Source organism: Osmerus eperlanus, chromosome 12, assembly GCF_963692335.1.
Source record: "Osmerus eperlanus chromosome 12, fOsmEpe2.1, whole genome shotgun sequence".
NCBI lineage: Eukaryota > Metazoa > Chordata > Actinopteri > Osmeriformes > Osmeridae > Osmerus > Osmerus eperlanus.
Window position 1 is genome coordinate 8,707,368 of NC_085029.1, and position 18,208 is coordinate 8,725,575.

Genomic DNA, 18,208 nt, shown 5'->3' on the forward strand with positions numbered 1-18,208 from the left:
CCTGCCTGTATGGCTGCCTGTCTATGTATCTGTCTATCTCTTTGCTTATCTGCCTGTCTGTCTCTCTGTTTTGATCTGTTTCTCTGCCTGATCCTCACTGTCTGCCCGTCTCACCGTCTGTAGATAGATGCAGCAGATCTCTAAACGTGTCTTTGTAACACGGTCCCCAGGTGCCCCGGGCCCCCCCGGTGATCCTTTCATCTCTCGCTACGGCTCGGCCCTGACCATCCACTGGGCCAGCGGAGACCCCGGGCGCTCCCCCATCACGCGCTACGTCATCGAGGCCAGACCCTCAGGTGAGTCACGCCACCACCGCTTCCAGGAGGTCACCCCTTGAGCGTGATGGGTTCACCTCACCACCCGATGTCTAGGCCAGGCGCTGAAGCGATCACGAAGGCTGCCAGATCCGATTCTCTTAAGTGCTGGTCGGCAGGTTCTACTGGTTGTATTGATTACAGTGGGGTCATTGGGACCGGTTTCGCGTTCCGCTGTGATTGACAGCTCAGGGGAGGGGCGTGGGATGATGGATTGGTTTTGCCAACCCACACACACACACACACACACACCCTCCCACGCCCATCATCGTCCAGAAACCACCGGAGAACCGCTGGCCAAATGAACCTGTTCCCCTAATCCATTCAGACTTCGCTCTCCGAACCCACAGCGATTGCACTCTGCATGAGCCTTGCTGTTTGCCTGTGTTGTGGAGGCCTCTATAAAAGTTGTCAAAACCCAAAGTAGATTTAGGATCATTAGCACTGAGGCCTTATGTTCCCTGGCATCTTTTACAGAGCTAACTGAAAAACGATCTCCTCTGTGTTGCCGTAAAGACTGTTATAGGATTTATGAGAGCAGTGAAATTTATGAATTGTATAATGTTTTTGTGTTATGGATTACCTCATGCAATGCCAGATTGTGATTTTACGCCATTGTAAACCAGGCTTTTAGACTTGACGCATCAGCTACTTCTACGTCCTTATTGCAATGTTTATATTATGTCGCACTGTAACTCGAAATGCTCGCTCTCCCCACTGTCGTAGATGAGGGCTTGTGGGATATCTTGATCAAAGACATCCCCAAGGAAGTGACATCATACACGTTCAACATGGACATCCTGAAGCAAGGCGTCAGCTACGACTTCCGGGTCATAGGGGTCAACGACTACGGCTACGGCACTCCCAGTTCTCCCTCTCCCTCCATCTCTGGTGAGTGACCGTCATTGACCGACAGTATCCTAGCTCTACACGTGTGAATGTTCTTGGGGGATGTTTGGAGTCCCGGTTGTTTCCTCACCGTCGCCGCCGTGTCCTCCAGCCCAGAAGGTGGCGCCGTTCTACGAGGAGTGGTGGTTCCTGGTGGTGGTGGCCCTGGTGGGCCTCATCTTCATCCTCCTCCTGGTCTTCATCCTCATCATCCGAGGCCAGAGCAAGAAGTACTCCAAGAAGTCGGACTCAGGTGGGTCTGAGCAAGTTCCTCTGCAGGCCAGGAGAGTCGGGGGAAGTAGAGGGGTTGGGGGCTGACTGAGGGGGCGGGGGGGGCGGAGGGGAGGGGGTAGGAAAAAAGAGGAGAGAAACGGCTAAGAAAAGAGCGGGGGGAGCGACAGACAGAAGTGGAGGGGTTGTAGCATGCGTTGGTGGTGGTGGGGGGGGGGGGGGGGTAGGGGCGTTGTTGTTGTTGTGCAGTCAAGCGCAAGTCTGACATCAGCGAGTGTTTCCCATCACTCAGCTCTACTGTCCGGGCTGTGCCAGCACCAGGCTGCCAGGCCTAGTCAGGAGGGCACTGTACCATCACGGCTCACTGGCTGTCCTTCTGACTGAGAGAGGAAACACAGAGGCTCCCTCTCACTGTCACCCACAAAGAGGCTCTCACAGTAGACCCCCCTCCTCCCGATCCCCCTCCCCCGTTTCTCTCCCTGCTGCTGTAGCGGGCCAGCCCGTTGCACACTCCTCTGTGTCTGTGCAGGCCCCGGTTCACCTAGTGTAACCTCGGAACGGGTCCATTGATCAGAGGAGACGGTGTGTGTGTGTGGGGGGGTGGGGGGGATGTCTTCTTGGGCTGGGTGTCTACAGGCCCGGGGGTGGTGGGGGAGGTGGGGGTGGTGGGGTGGGGGGGCGGTGGGGGAGACTCAGACAAACGCCGAGTCAGCAGATGACTCACCGCTGATCAGTGTCGGAGACAGCTGGTGGGAGTTTCAGCTGAGGTCATGTTTTCTTCCATACCGTCACGTAGCTGGGGTTTCTATCAATAGACCTTGAGTTTTCTCTCGCTCCCCTGTAGCTGAAATGTCAGGAGAACTTGTCGTGACTCGTCTTTCGTGACCTCACTCTCTACTCGCCATGCCTCGACTATCGCGACCCCGCTCTGACCTCCCCCCCTCCTCAACCCCTCCCCCCACCCCCCTTCATCACCCTAACCGTCTCTGCATCGCTAACCGTCACTGTGTCACCGGCCTGTGGTCACACAGAATCTTCCTATGTGTGTTCAGGGAACAACTCCAACTGCAACGCCCTCACGCACGGAGACATGGTCAGCCTGGATGAGGGACGCTTCCCCGCGCTGGAGCTCAACAACCGACGGCTGTCCGTCAAAAACTCCTTCTGCCGCAAGAACGGCGTGTATACCAGGTCAGGAACGCACCGGAACATTTGTCTCTTCAAATGAAGCAATTTAACATGCATTTAACATTCCTCCGAGATGGGTACTAAATGTGTTGGACGTATTTTGTCTGCCATATGAAATACCTCATGCTTCGAGGTGGAGTTCGAGGTCGGAGTCCGGTGGAAAGTCTAGCTTTTTAAAAGAGTAGCCGTTTCGTCAGACCATAGCAGAGTTTCCACTGTAAAACATTTCACAGTGAGTAGCCTTCTGCCTACCTTCTGTACTGAGGAGGTTCTGGAAATCCTAACCTGACCTCTCGTCAAGCACTCTGTCAGGCACAGCAGACTCCCACTCTGAGAAACAGCCCATCATCACCAGAGAGACTGCATAGAAGAGATAAGACACCACTTTATTATAATCCCCAGGTGGGGGGAATTTGGGGATGAACAGATACTACACTTACACTACACAACTACAGAAGCCTTTCCCGCGTATGGACACACACTTCCTGTGTGTGTGTGTGTAGATCTCCTCCCAGAAGCATTCTGTTTAATTTGGAATATTTTCAATTGGGTAACAGTCCCTGGGTTTTAATGAGAAGTCTATGCCACAGGTTTAGGCTGACTGTCGTACTGCTACACAGGGGAGTGTGTGTGTAAGTGTTTATGTGTGTAATTCGCTGAATCTGCGTGTCCAATTGCGCGCATGCCTTTTTCCTTTTCCCTGTGGTGCTGGCTGGTGTGAGTACTGTACTGTGTGTGTGTGTGTGTGTGTGTGTGTGTGACCTTGACGAAGGATCAAAGCTGCCCTGGGTCTTTGAGGAGCGGCCAGGTCAGGCTGGAATGCACAGCTCCTCCAGCCTCTGATCTGCCTTCACACAGCCGAGGTGATGGATTCGAATACCTGGGGCCACTATGGGCTCCCTGCCGCAGCTCACACTCGACAACAACACTCCAGCAAATTATCGAATCCATCGCACCCCAAGTCTGAGCTTGAAGATCATTTTGGGAGGGGGGGGGGGGGGTTATTCAGCAAAAACATGTGCTTTGAGAGGAAGTGTGTGTTGATTCTATTACCGTGTGAAGCGCTGACAAGAATTCGCTGCAGTTGGGTTTTTTCAAGAAACACAACAAAGCTGTCTTACTTGCAGCAAGAAAAACAAGAAGCATTGACGAGCCTTTTTGTCCCGTTCGTTTGTAGTTTGTCTGTGTGTGCTGGTGTGTTTGCATCTTCCCTTCCATTACTGAGCGATACATAACAAGCGATACAAATAAACACAGCTTTGAACATTCCCACGAGTTCGCACGACTCTTGAACGTTAGATACATGTAAATAAAAAAAAACATGTAAAAAAAACAGAGAGAAATAGTGAAAGATTCTGATTTCTGACTCTGATAGCCAGAGAGAGAGAGAGATAGGAGAAGGAAGAGAGAGAGAGAGAGAGAGAGAGAGAGAGAGAGAGAGAGAGAGAGAGAGAGAGAGAGAGAGAGAGAGGGGAGAAGGAAGAGAGAGAGGAGAAGGGAGACAGGGCGCTAAGAGAGGGATGAGTTTTCTCCTCCGGCACCGATTATACATGATAAACCCCTTACCCTCCACCAGGGGATGATCGCTCTTCCTCCTCCTTTCAGGGGAGCTCATCCATAATTCACACCTCTCTCAGTAGTGAACGAGACTCTCGAGGAGACAGGCAGGAAGGAAGGGAGACTGTTGGTGTGCTGTGCTGTGCTCTGCATTTTCAAACAGGCTGTTTATCATAATCCTCCCTGAGAACCTGACATGCTCTGTCTGGACACTGTTCTGGTCAGCATCATTGCGGTTGAGCTACTCCAGCCGAAGGAGGAGGAAGTGAGGGTGTGTTGGACACTCGCCAGGACAGGCTCAGTGGGGTGTTTTCTCTGGTGGGACGGCGGGGGACGGGGGGGGCCACTCTGTCCAGGCTGGGCGAGGCCAGGACTCACTCTGTCTGCGCAGGGTCTGTTTTTGGGGGATTCTGACCTCAGTAACAGATGGTTACCTTCGCTATCTTTCACTGGACCCTTGCAGACAGACCGGATAACACTGTCCAGAGAGAGAGAGATGGATTTGGAGGACAGAGAGACGAGTAGGGGGAGAGATAAAGCTAGAGGATGGAGAGATTGGATGAGAGAACCAGAGAGGGGGGAGGATGGAGAGATTGGACAGGAGGGAGAGGGGGGGGCAGAGAGGGGTGTCGAGGGGTCCACAGTCTTCATCTGAGGGAGGGAGACGTGTGCAATCCTTCTATGCAAGTCAGAGCGTCCTCTCTGTCAGCGAGGTCAGAGTAGGCTGTCAGGACCTCCACTGGCCTCCACACAACTCGGCCTCCACACAGCTCGGCCTCCACACAGCTCGGCCTCCACACAGCTCGGCCTCCACACAGCCCGGCCTCCACACAGCCCAGCCTCCACACAACTCGGCCTCCACACAGCCCGGCCTCCACACAGCTCGGCCTCCACACAGCTCAGCCTCCACACAGCTCAGCCTCCACACAGCTCAGCCTCCACACAGCCTCCACACAGCTCGGCCTCCACACAGCTCGGCCTCCACACAGCTCGGCCTCCACACAGCTCAGCCTCCACACAGCCTCCACACAGCCTCCACACAGCTCGGCCTCCACACAGCTCGGCCTCCACACAGCTCGGCCTCCACACAGCTTGGCCTCCACACAGCCTCCACACAGCTCGGCCTCCACACAGCTCGGCCTCCACACAGCCTCCACACAGCTCGGCCTCCACACCAACCTTGGCCTTCTCACTGTGTGTCTCAATCCTCAACTCCTGTTGAGTGGATTAAACCTTATCTAGTTAGTGTTTATTAGCCTGATTTGATGTACCTTAATCGCTACTCACTCTGTGATTAGGCCCTTAATGGCTGAGACAGTTTGAAATCGGTCAACAACTTTGAATCCTACTGTACCGTTGTATCGTAAATTTCCAACGACAAAAAGTCGTCCAATGATAACAAACTTTCGCCTCAAATGTTTTAGGAATGCATTTGCTGGAAAACATATTTATGTGGAAAATAGTTATGCAAATGCTTTGCTGGATTGAGACTGTATAAAGGTTGTCTGTAGCGGCCCCAGTGCCGCCTGGATGAGAGACGAGACGCAGGCCGAGCCAAGCCAGGCCGAGCCAAACCAGGCCGTGCCAAACCAGGACCAATCCAACACAGATGGAGGACTGTTCAGGGCTTGGGTTCGTGGAAAATATGGAGAAGCTTTGGGACAGAGAAGAGACTACATACTGCCTTTCCTCCCTTTTCAATATCTCTTTCCTTCTTTATATCCCTCTTCTTTTACCTCTCTCTCTTTCTCTCCAGCTTTCTCTCATTCTCTCTCTTTACCTGTATCCCCCCCCCCATCCCTTGACCTCCGCTCCTTCGCAAATCCAACCTTCTACCTCTGCAGGAGATATTCATCAGCATTGGCTGTTGTTTCAGTTGACTTGGATCTTATCCTGTATTCCGACGCGGGGCAGGGCATCCTTCAACGTAAAGACATGCCTCCCTGCTGGAGAGGAGAGCAGTCGGCTCCACAAAGCTTCAGTGTGTTCCTGGGTCACAAGGCCCTGGTGCCTGCCATTCCTCAGCCCACATCGAGGATTTAATCAGGGAGAGATATTCATCCCTGGGGAGGCTGGAGGCAGTCACCTCATGGGTGTCCCATGATTCTCATAAAGTCCCCCTCCCCCCCCATGCCCCTCTCTCCACCCCCTGCCCACACACACACACACACATCTGTAGTGTCTACATCAGATACCCACAGGCACCCCACCACACACACACACACACGGTCTTCTAAATCAGGGTGGCCCAGAGGGGTGGTGTTCTGGTTTGTGTTTTACTCCAAATGTACTGATAGGCTTTGATGTTTCAAGCAAAGTTCTCCATCCAGTCCGTTTAGGTTACCACGGCAAGCTGGCAGGACAGGAGAATATTCCCCCCCCCCCCACACAAATGAAAGCCAGCGTGCGCATCATAGTCATTGACTCCATGTGTGTTTATGTGTGTGCGTGTGTGTAGATCTCCTCCCAGGCCCAGCCCTGGCAGCCTGCACTACTCGGACGAGGACGTGAGCACCAAGTACAACGACCTCATCCCCGCCGAGAGCAGCAGTCTGACGGAGAAGCCCTCGGAGATCTCCGACTCACAGGTACAGGTACCCCAACCGCCTCTGTTACCTCAGAGCGCCAACACAGCACCAGTGTGTCTGCCAGCCACCGATTGGCTAGGTCTTTGATGTAGTCGTCTCACCACAGGTTAGCTGTTCACTGGCTTGTGAGTGTGCTGTCTGTGGTCCATCCAGTGCTGTGTCGTCTTCCTGTGTGTCATGGTCACCCTGTTTCATCGTGGGTTGGCGCGGAAAGTTCCATAATCCGAGGCCTACAGTTAGTGGCGTGGCGTCCTGATAGCAGCATGGTGGTCATTCGGGGTCAAAACGTACTCCCACATCAGGTCAGGTATCTTCCGCCTGCCGTCTATCCAGACCCCTGTTCCAGACCTCTTGCAAGCGTTTTTTTCCCACGATGCCTCACTCAAGTCTGCCGCGCTGGCATCGGCCGAGTCCTGGTTTGTCTTTTTCTGTCCTTTGTTGGCTTTGCCGTCCCACCCTCTTCGTCTCCTGAGCTGTTGTTGCTGTTTCTTTTCAGGCAGAGGCAGTACCCCCCCCCCATCTCTTGTGGTCTAGGGGAGGATGCCTCTGGTCCACAGGCTGGTTTTGATGGCAGTGATATGAAAGGCAGGGAGGAAGCCGTCCCCGAATTCCCCTGGTTTCATGCTCCCTCAAATGTTCCCTTTCATGTTCGGAATTCTTTACTCTTGAGCCGTCTCCGAATTATCTCCGAATCTGGTTCGGCTGTCGACGGAATCAATCCCAGCGTGAATTCCTCCTCCGGGGATCTCTCTTCAGCTGCCCTGATCCCCTACCCAGGCTCTCCTCACTCCAATCCCCCCAATCTCCTCGGCAATGAATCGCTACGGACAGGATCTTTCGGAGAGGGAGAGAAACATCCTCCGAGACGAGGCATTTCGACGTGTCATCGGGCCCCCCGGCGTATCGAGTGGTCACACTTGCGCGTTGTCAAACAAGCTCCGATCTAGAGTCTTCCACTAACCCCCCCCCCCCCCCCCCCTTCCCTGCCTACCTGACAAACACCAACCGAGCAGGCCTCTTCTGGGGCCGGGGTGGGTGGGGGAGAGGGGGGAACTGCCTTTGAAGGTCAGACTTAAAGCTGCCCCTAACCCACCCCCCCCCTCGCTCCCCTGCCAGCCCACTGACAGCCAGCCTCATCATCACCCAGTGGCCCTCGGCAGAGCACCTGGAATGTCCTTTGAAGCTGTGGTGAGTGGGGATCCCTCCGGACCTTTCTCCAGGAGAACCCAGCCCACATCCAAACCATTGTCCTCGCCTTAAGAGGGGATCGAGTTAATACCTAGGGTTGCCCGGGCCAACTAGGCCACCATGACAGAGCTATTCCAGGTATCGGCAGCTCAAATGCCCGTAGGAAACTCACACACAAACACGCAGAAAGCGAAGGATTCCTGCAGGCTGTGTTGTCAGGGTGACACTTTCGATTCGAAAGTAGTCATAGAAGACCAGGTGATCTCACCCCCGAGTCATTACAGGGCAATGTGCATCTCCTTGCACAGTCTGTGGGAGAGAAAAGATGAGAGGTGTTTCCCCCTCTGTGTTCTCACTCCTGGCAACAAAGATCCCTGGCCCGGGTCCAACAGAGAGGCGTTTCAGGTGTCGACACAGAACACACCCGCTCGTCACTAGGCCGGGCAGCATTAGAACACACCCGCTCGTCACTAGGCCGGGCAGCATTAGAACACACCCGCTCGTCACTAGGCCGGGCAGCATTAGAACACACCCGCTCGTCACTAGGCCGGGCAGCATTAGAACACCACGGCGTAACCGGATCCCTCCCCGAGAGAACAGGAACAGAACGGAGCGTGAACGAAAGGAACACGAAAAGGAACTTTGCTTCACAGCTGGCGATTGTGCTGGCCTGGTGGACGTTCTGAAAGTTGACTTGTGTCGAGAAATAGGAATTGCCCGTTACTCCCTCGTACTCAGACGGGGATGAGACACCGTCGTGTCTCTGCTCGTGGCTGTCCTCGTGAGTCACACCAGACGAGGGTGGATTGGAGCTAAGTCCCTCCCTGGGAGATGGATGAAGCCCAACCAACAAGCTCCTCGGTATGCTTTCTGTAATCATATTTATCATCCGCACAAACCCTTTTGTGTCTGCCTGTCTCTCTGTCAAGACTCGCCGACAGCTGGATTCACTCTCTCCCCTCTCTTGTGATCGTTTGCTCCCTCGCTCTGGCAAACACACACACGCTGTCAACAAGCACGCGCCGAGCACCCACGCGCGCATAACAAACGTGCCCGCGCGCGCGCACACATACACAAACACGCACGCTCACGAGGGCGGATTCCTGTAAACGTGTCAGTCTGTTGAATCCAGTCGCACAATGTTCGCCCCTCAACAGAGATGATGTTTGCCAGACAAAGTCCCCCCCCCCCCCCCCCCCAACTCCAACCCCCCTCTTCTCGGGGTCCCTGCTGTGCTCATTGTAATAATGAGAGGGAAGTGGTACAGACCCTGACCCCTCTCCCATCCTTCATATAATCCATAACTGGAGGACAAAGGATTAGCCCCTCTCGGGGTGTGGGGAGGGGGGCAGCTCTACAGGAGCTGGAGACTCCTAGGAAGTTCTGAGAATTTGGCTGAAGAGGAGCCTGCCATCGGACACGGGAGAACCGCCGCAGGCGTCCCGTCTTCCCCCGTCGGACGGCTCGCCGCCGCGCCCCCTCTCACCTATCCCCGTGTGCCAGGCGCGTCTTGATCGCGGGACGGCGAGCGCGTTCTCTCCGCCGACTGGGTCAGAAGAGATGGCGACCTACATTCAAACCAGAGTTTTTTTTCCCCCTCTCTTTTCTTCCCCCCCTCGTTGGTATGTTTCTCGCACGGTCTCGTCCCAACCGTCGTGAGCGCCCCTGCGGAAAGGAGACGTGTTGAGTTTCGTCAGCCCTCCCTGATACAGAACCCTCCCCTGACAGAACGCCAGGCCCACGCCGTTTATTTGTTTCCCAGCATCCTAATCTCACGGGCTACTCCCTAATTCCGCAGGATGGCGCCTGGGATGTGCCGGTGGGCCGGCTGGTGTGTGTTTTCTGCCCAGATAGCTGTGGAGCCCCTGCAGCACCCCCACCACCCCCTCACCCTCACCCTCATAACCCCCCCCTCTCACCCTCACCCCTCCACAGCACCCGCTTGTCCTCTAGTACCAGGCTCCGCTAATGAGCCTCTAATCTGCTGAGATCTGCTCGACTGAGTCGCTGATGCAGTGGCCGTGCACCCGTGCCAAAGTTAACCTCGTCCCGCTCCAAGGACAAGACCCACAAGCAGGGCCTCGCGTTGTTCTGGACAAAGGATGTGGAATGGAGAGAGCGATGGAGGGAGGGGGGCGAGGGGGGGGGGGGGCAAGGGAGGGGGGACTTACAGGAGAAAGAACATCTGCTACGCACACACACACCACAGAGACCCATGAGAGAGTGGGCCACCTCCGTCGCATACTCCCACTTCCCCCTACATACACACACACACACACATAAGCGGACGGATACTCTCACAACCCCCCCCCCCCACACACACTGCCCCCCACCCCACATGCACACACGCAGACACAAACTACACAGACATGCACGCTCGCAGCATTTCAAGAGCCAGCGTCTAAGCTAAGTGAAAGAGGTTATGTCACTCGAAGGGGCTTTGGCGGTGTTCAGATCGGTGTGAGTGGCTCTTATTAGTCCCTTGTTGTGTTCCTGAAAGCACAGGCATGACAGGAATGCCTCTCTCTGTGTCCCCAACCCCTGTGGGGATCCCACACTGATAATGAAGCTACAAAATCACACATGGACGCAGCCATGGTGCTGTCCAAACAGTTTTTTTTTAAATCAAAAACAAGACATACATGTTCTTTTTTTCTTTTTTGGGGATATATACTTTGTAGGTGTTAACTTCTGGAGACGTTAATTAAGTGAAGTAACCGTTGAACTTTCGATGAGTCAGGAGTGGATTGCTGTGTAAAAGTGTCAGTGCAGCACGAGAGTGGAGGGCTGGTGTGTGTGTGTGTGACCTGTCTGTGTTTAAAGGACTGCAGGGGAGCAGCAGGAGTAATCCTCCTTGCTGAATCCGAGCTGAGGAGCTCGGGACCGTAACTCAACACCGCCGTCGGCTCCTCCGCCTCTCCTCACTCCTGACCTGTGGAGCATAGTGGAGCTCGGCATCCATGGGGTTTGGGTTAGCTGTTTTTTTTTTGCTTTGAGGGGAGGGGAGGAAGAGGCAGGGGGCAACGGGAGGGGGGGGGGGGGTTGTTGAGAGGCTTGGAGGACAGGGGGTAGAAGGTGGGTGGGAGACACAGCGCGGTCTCTTCCCCAGATAGCGGAGCCCCATCCCCCCTTCCCCCACCCTTTCAACTCAGGGCCCCGCCATGCTGAAGATAAAGAGAAGAAGGGAGAGGGGCGACCCACCTTGACGTTCTCCAAACATCACCACCATCTCTGGCTAGCTGAAAACCGATACCCCCCCCCCCCCCCCCCCTTCACCAGCATCTGTTTCAGGCTCCTGCCTCGCCTGAGCCTAACTGAACGTGATGACAGGCAGGCCGACGGGTACGAGGTGGCGTTTGAGCGGCCACGTCATTCATCATTGCGGCGATTGGTCAATCGCCAGCTTCCTCTTACACCAATTAGGTGATGGTCAACAGAACCCCACACCCCACAGAATGGCCAGTGATTGGCAGGTTCCTGTTTTGACAGATGGCATTTTTGGTGACATGGCAACAAAACAACCACCTGGGCCAACCCTTCAAGCCCGAGGACAAAAGGAGGGACTAGGATGCGTCCTTTGAAATTCCTCACAATCCATAGTTGAAATGATTAGAACGAATGAGAAGGTAAGTCGCACAAGAGCACGGGGGAAAATGAAAGTGACGGTACTTCAACTCTCGTTGTTTTCGAACGAGGACACAAGTTCAGTTGAGCTAAGGGGATCTCCCTCGACAACATTGTCGATCCCACTGAAGGAACGCCATGCTGGGATCTTCCAGGACCCACAGCTCCACCCGGGGCCGCTTCAAAACAAACACGATGACAAACCCCCAAACCAACAAAACCCCCCCAAAAACCAAACCCCATGTCTTTGTTCACCCATAGGAGGCGCTCGTGTTCTCGTACGGGACTGGCGGTCTGCGCGTGCTCCCGCTGCACTGGGTGAGGCTGAGCGGCTGCCTGCTTGTGTGTCTTGTAGAGTGCTGCTGTAGGTCGATAGTCCTACCTCCTCCTCCCCTCTCCCTCCCTCCTCCCCCTTCCTCCCTCTCCCCCTCCTCCTCCTCCCCTCTCCCTCCCTCCTCCCCTCTCCCTCCCTCCTCCCTCTCCCCCTCCTCCTCCTCCTCCCCTCTCCCTCCCTCCTCCCCTCTCCCTCCCTCCTCCCTCTCCTCCTCCTCCCCTCTCCCTCCCTCCTCCCCCCTCCTCCCTCTCCCCCTCCTCATCCTCCTCCTCTTTCCCTCCCTCCTCCCATTTCTCTCCCTCCTCCCCCCTGCTCCTCCTCCCCCTCTCCCGGTAGTCTCCCGAGCCGTCTCCTCTGCCGTGTGCCGTAGATCTCAGTAGATTCCTGACCCCCCCCATCCATCCTCCCATCCCCCCCCCCAAAAAAAAAAACACAAAAACATTTGGCTTGATTAGTTTGTCGGTAGATGAAGAAAAAAAGAGAATCTTGGAAATCTCCAATTTGACCTGTGCCCTCCTGTGTGGTCGTTGGGTCTGTTTGCCATGCACGTGTCATCCTTCCAGCGCCCAATCATCCTCTGCAGTCATGCGCCACCTCGTCGTGTGTGTGTGTTTGTGTGTGCGCGCGTGCCCGTGTGTGTTATAGTACCTCTAGTGAGAGAGACCTTGTTTTCAATCCCAACTGTGATCCTAAAATAACCAATCATTTTCATTTACAGCATCCAAACCTCTAACACCTCCTTATCAAAGCTAGCGTTGTTTCTAACCAGTCTCCTCCCCTCCTTCCCCCCTCCCTCCCCCCCCCCCCTCAGGGCAGCGACAGCGAGTACGAGGTGGACCAGAACCGCCAGAAGACCCACTCCTTCGTCAACCACTACATCAGCGACCCCACCTACTACAACTCGTGGCGCCGCCAGCAGAAGGGCATCTCCCGGGCGCAGGCCTACAGCTACACCGAGTCCGAGTCGGGCGACCCGGAGCACTGCGCCCCCCCGCCCCTGCCCCCCCTGCCCCCCCAGCTCAGCTCCCCCAGCCCCCAGCCGCAGGTGCAGGCCCCTCCCCAGGGCCAGGGCAGCCTGTTCAGACCCAAGGGCAGCCGGACTCCCACCCCGTCTCAGCAGAGCTCCAACCCCCCCAGCCAGCACAGCACCCTCTACCGGCCCCCCAGCAGCCTGGCGCCCGGCTCCAGGGCCCCCATCGCCGGCTTTTCCTCTTTCGTCTGACGCCAAGAGGGGACTTCTGCTCGGGTGACCCACCCCCCAAACATGTGTCAACAGAGAATACTGCAGTGCTTACAACAACAGGCCCGTTCAACAGTTTGTGCATTATTTTCGTCATGAAAGGTGTTTTCATTACATTACTAAATGTGTCCTTTTTTTTTTTTTTTTTTTTACAAAATGGGTTCAAAGATTATTCTGTATACAGGGCACAAAAGCAACAAAATACTTTGGTGTGGTACTTTTTTCCTATTGTGTGCGTGTGCCAGCCTAAATTTGGTTTCCTTTCTCCTTAACTGAGGGGGCGCTTGTGAGATGGTGACAGCATATATTTGCTTTCCTGTTCGTTTTGCCGCTTGAGCAACTTGCATGAGTTTTTCTTTTCTTTTGTTATCGTTTATTTTCTCCGTTTTTTTTGTTGATACTGTATACTTCTTCATACACAAGGAAAAAAAAAAGAGAATAATATTTTAGGTTCTGTAAAAAGTCACCAGATTATATGGAAAAAAAAATATTGAAGAGTTAGACGTTTGGACCCATGTCTGGATAAAAAACATTGATGAACGACAACACTCTGATGGTTCATGTGCTGGACAATCGTTGAAAGGATATATATGATATACTACAAAGAGATGAATCGATTGGTAGGAAGACTAATTAATGAATGTCAGACATGAGGATGAACATTTTGAGGCCAGTGTCGCCATATGTAGACGCGTGGACCTATGTTGTCGGGAAGAAGGACCAAGAGCTGTGTTCGCACTCTCACCTTTGACCCTTGGGCCTTGACCCTTAGAACGGGGAGCACACGCACGTCAGGGCTCGTCCAATCCCAAGGCCGCAGCGTACGGGCCTGCAGCGCCCCCCCGGAATAGGAGATGTACTGTGTCGACGTGAACATATCGGTGCCAGCTTTCTCAGAAAGCCACTCGCGGAATCTGAGAGGCCTTATCGAGTCTAGTGTATATCCACGACCTCTGACCCGATGTGCTGCCGGACACGGACGAGACCCGGGTTCTCCCTCCGCCTGTGGGAGAACCCTCCCGGGCCGGACAGCCGTCAGCCGGCCGCCCCTCAGCACAGCCCACCTTTTATAGTTTGACCCTGTGATGTCATGAGACACACACGCGCGTCCCTCCCCCGCCGCATCACGGAGCTGAAGAGAGGTCCAACCTCAGTTGGATATTTCAGTAGCGAACAAGACCCCTCCCCCCCACCCCAGCCCCGCCCCTCTGCGGAAACTCCTTCTAAGACTCCATGGGGTGGCTTCGGACCAGGCAGAGGTATCATTGCTTCTCTGCCGGAGCTGTTACCTGGACCGGGGGGGGGGGATCTCGCTTCAATGATATAATCAGCTTTGTGCCGTCGCCGAGAGATGATGTCACAGGACTGCCTCGCCTCGCCCGTCGTGTTATCAGTATTAGTGGAAAGACACAACGCAGGTGTGACTGTGTGTCAGTTCCCCAAATATGAGACTATCGTGTGTGTGTATCTGTATGTGTGTGTGTGTGTGATTACACTTCTTCTGTGTAAGCTTTACAAAGCATTCACTGTGTCTGGATACAAAGAGACTGGCAGCTGGTGCACACCTGGCCCAGGACGGGGTCGTCTCTGCCCTTCTGCCCACGCAAAGGGCAACACGTAGTACAGAGTCAGTGGTGTTTCATAGTTCTAAAATGACCATCTGCTTTTTTCTCTGTGGGGTGAATTCACTGTACGCAAAACCTATCATGCTGAATATGAATGGATATGATCACGGTATATTTCCAAAATAAATTATTTTTCAATGGGTGTCCTGTGACTGAATGATGTCATGGCTGGGTATGTGCATACTACTGTTTTTTTGTTGTTGTGTTTTAGTCATATTTACTTGGTTCATCCGAAGATTGAAAATGTCCTCATGCAGATGGAAACTGAAAGAAGAAAAGTATGTATGAAGGTTGGGCGTGTGTATGGAGTACATCCTGTATGAGTATGAAAGGTTGGTGTGAAATTCCACACAAACCTTCCTTGTGAGGGCTGCCATAGTCCCAGTCAGAGATAATTCACTGTGGGTGGTGTTGTGAAGAACTTCCCTTGAGCGCAGTCAAGTGTTGTCAGTCTGGTTGGTCAGTCAATCGGTCAAAGTCAGATGGGAGTCAGGTGGCTGAGCGGTGAGGGAATCGGGCTAGTAATCCGAAGGTTGCCAGTTCGATTCCCGGTCATGCAAACTGACGTTGTGTCCTTGGGCAAGGCTCTTCACCCTACTTGCCTCGGGGGAATGTCCCTGTACTTACTGTAAGTCGCTCTGGATAAGAGCGTCTGCTAAATTACTAAATGTAAAATGTAAATGTAAAGTCCTCTTCTCGCCAAGCCCCCACCATTAACGTCACCGAGGGCTTCTTTTACGGTATTACATTTTCTGAGTGTGTCTTTTAATAAGAAAATAATTACTCCTCTTTCAATTTGCCCTCCATCCCGTATATTCTTCACTCATTTTCCCAAGCATAAACACAATAGCCAAATTGCAGTAAATTCACCTGAGGCAGCTAACTTGGGGGAACAATGGCAGACTGTCTGCACAGGAAACCATTGATCAGCTCATCTGTTACTGTCTCTGTTGACAGACCTGTTTTTCCTGTTTTCAACATGCAACTAGTTGTGCACCCTACAGACATGCGTGCATACTCTAGCACACCCAAATATGACATTGTGAGTTCTTCAGGAACAGAGCCACCCAAAGCTGGACTAATGTCACACCAGGACTGTCCTAACCTCATTCCATGTCACACCCAGACTGACTGTAACCCTGTTTGTAGCGGGTGTCAGATGGAGTGAGATCCCTAATTGGATCAGGGTCACCCTGATCCAAAGCTAACCTAGTAACGTGCCAGACAGACAAGCCACCGGATTGGTCAGGGCCGAGATTGGAAGGGGCTTCCACCGATCTAATCCGTCCCCTTTGAAAACATCCCTCTCTGGGACGCGGGAGGGGAGACGGAGGGGTGGAGCCTCTCTGTTAAAAGAAGGGACTCTAAAAAAAAAGTCTGATGCTTTGTTGAGCCGGAGACAGTCTGGAAAACACATTAAATGCTGCTGACAGAAGGTGAAGTTCAATGGGCTTGGAAACTCTGGGTTTTAATTGCCTCATTTAGATGACGGGCTCAGGGAACGGGTGGTGTGAGGTGGTTTGGGTAGAAGGCTTGGCTATGGGAGAATGGATTATTATAGAAAGACTGAGGTCATGGACTATTATTCCATATAAATGAGAGGGTCCACAAACATTGAATGCAGGAGTAGCTTCTGCCGTATTGAGCGTATAGCTTATAGGCTTATTCGGATGTGCCAGTCTGGATGAAGCTAAATTTGGGTTGTGAGATGACTTTTGGAAGAGCTTGTGATACTGGAGATGTTAGTCTGGGGATGTCTAGTCATGGGGAACCATTTTGGTTCCTGGACTCCTTTCCCTTGCCAATTTTCCATTTCATACGGAGCCCTTGTGGAAGGATTGGGATTGAAAGACCCAGGGCGTGCGTGTGTTTGTGTGTGCCAAGGGCGGGGCAAAGTGAGCTTGTGTTCATCAAATGATGGCAAAATGAATCGTGGGTTCCTGCCTTCCTTCCTGCCTTCCTTCGCAAAATGCTTTCAAATCTGCAGCATGTGGTGCAGGGAACCGAGCCCATCGGAACACATCTGAAGGCACGTTCAGCTCCCCATGTGGACATCTGGTCGATAGGTGGTCCTCTTGAACTGGGGGCCTCCTAGCAAAATCTTTATTTCAATAGTCCCCAACCCAGGACACTTTGATTATGTGATAAAATAACACAAAAGGCCCACAAGGAAGTAATCCGGACTGCTAGGGGCCCAGGGTAATGTAGCATCAAAGCTTTGTGATCGAGCAGCCTTTTCATTGAAGTTCTGAAGGACCCGAAACTTCAAGAAACGCTCGTAAAGTTCTGGGGGGGGGGGGTAATTGGGCCGTTAGAGAACGTACAGTCCCCTGGTGAGCCAGTCAGGTGGGCGGACTACAGACTGACGGGCGTCAACGAGGCCCCTGAGAGGAGGCAGGGTTCACACCTGAGCACCATGTGACTGGACGTGTGAGGAGACTGTCTGCCATGAACGAGGTCACATCTGAGGCTTCACATTGCAGTCATTACTAATATGCCACACAATGTTTGATGACCTTTTTATCACAACTTGGGCTTTTGGGTGTCAAATTCTTGCGTAAATACAATACTTCGGCCTAGAACAATATCAAGCATTCAGAAAATGAGGAACATTCCTTCGGATTTTACGGTGTTTCTGGTCCATAGGCAAACCACACACTCCTGATTCCTCTCCACTAATCTGAGTTTGGGGAAAAAGGAGATGGGAGACCTAAAAGTGCATCATATAACTTACCATAATATATATATTATAGGATAATGCTAGAATAGATAAATCATGGCCATATGAAGACTCTGTGTGTGTCTCTTATGTATAGTCTATGGGCCACTATACATAAGATATACATTAAGTCATTTAGCAGACGCTCTTATCCAGAGCGACTTACAGTAAGTACAGGGACATTCCCCCGAGGCAGGGTGAAGTGCCTTGCCCAAGGACACAACGTCTTTTGGCACGGCTGGGAATCGAACTGGCAACCTTCAGATTACTAGCCCGATTCCCTAACCGCTCAGCCACCAGACTCCCTGATATACAAGATATACAATACAAGTGCTGTCATGTCTGGGCCCATTCATAAATCTGTTATTGGATACAATCCTTAATGCAACTGTAAATCTAAAGAGGGCCACTGAAGGATCTAAATCAAATATGATTGAATCCAGGTTGTTGAAAGAAGGAATATATTTATTTTAGGATATAAACTGACGACTGAACCTGCATAGTTGAATGACATGAGTTACATATTATCAAGTGGAAAAGAATAGAAGATTGATATACATAATGATTCTTGTGATGGACGTATAATTCAGTCACAGTGGTACCTTTCCAGGCCTTGGGAAGACCTACCTACTAGGACATGCTGTTATATATCGAGTGTATAATGTCATGGGTGTGTTCTGTGCGATCAAACGTATACTTTAGTAGACTGTGA

The 18,208-nt window shown here is 52.8% G+C and overlaps 1 protein-coding gene across 1 annotated transcript in view; it reads left to right on the forward strand.

The window, feature by feature from the left end:
• sdk2b (sidekick cell adhesion molecule 2b) overlaps positions 1-14,919 on the forward strand; it is a 52,548-nt gene extending 37,629 nt beyond the window's left edge. Inside the window, exons 4-10 of the mRNA XM_062475360.1 lie at positions 171-296; positions 1,041-1,205; positions 1,315-1,455; positions 2,486-2,624; positions 6,637-6,766; positions 11,840-11,896; positions 12,724-14,919. Of these exons, the coding sequence (XP_062331344.1) occupies positions 171-296; positions 1,041-1,205; positions 1,315-1,455; positions 2,486-2,624; positions 6,637-6,766; positions 11,840-11,896; positions 12,724-13,134 (1,169 nt within the window). The 3' untranslated portion in view covers positions 13,135-14,919. The remainder of the gene's footprint in view (positions 1-170; positions 297-1,040; positions 1,206-1,314; positions 1,456-2,485; positions 2,625-6,636; positions 6,767-11,839; positions 11,897-12,723) is intronic.
• Positions 14,920-18,208: the final 3,289 nt, after the last annotated feature.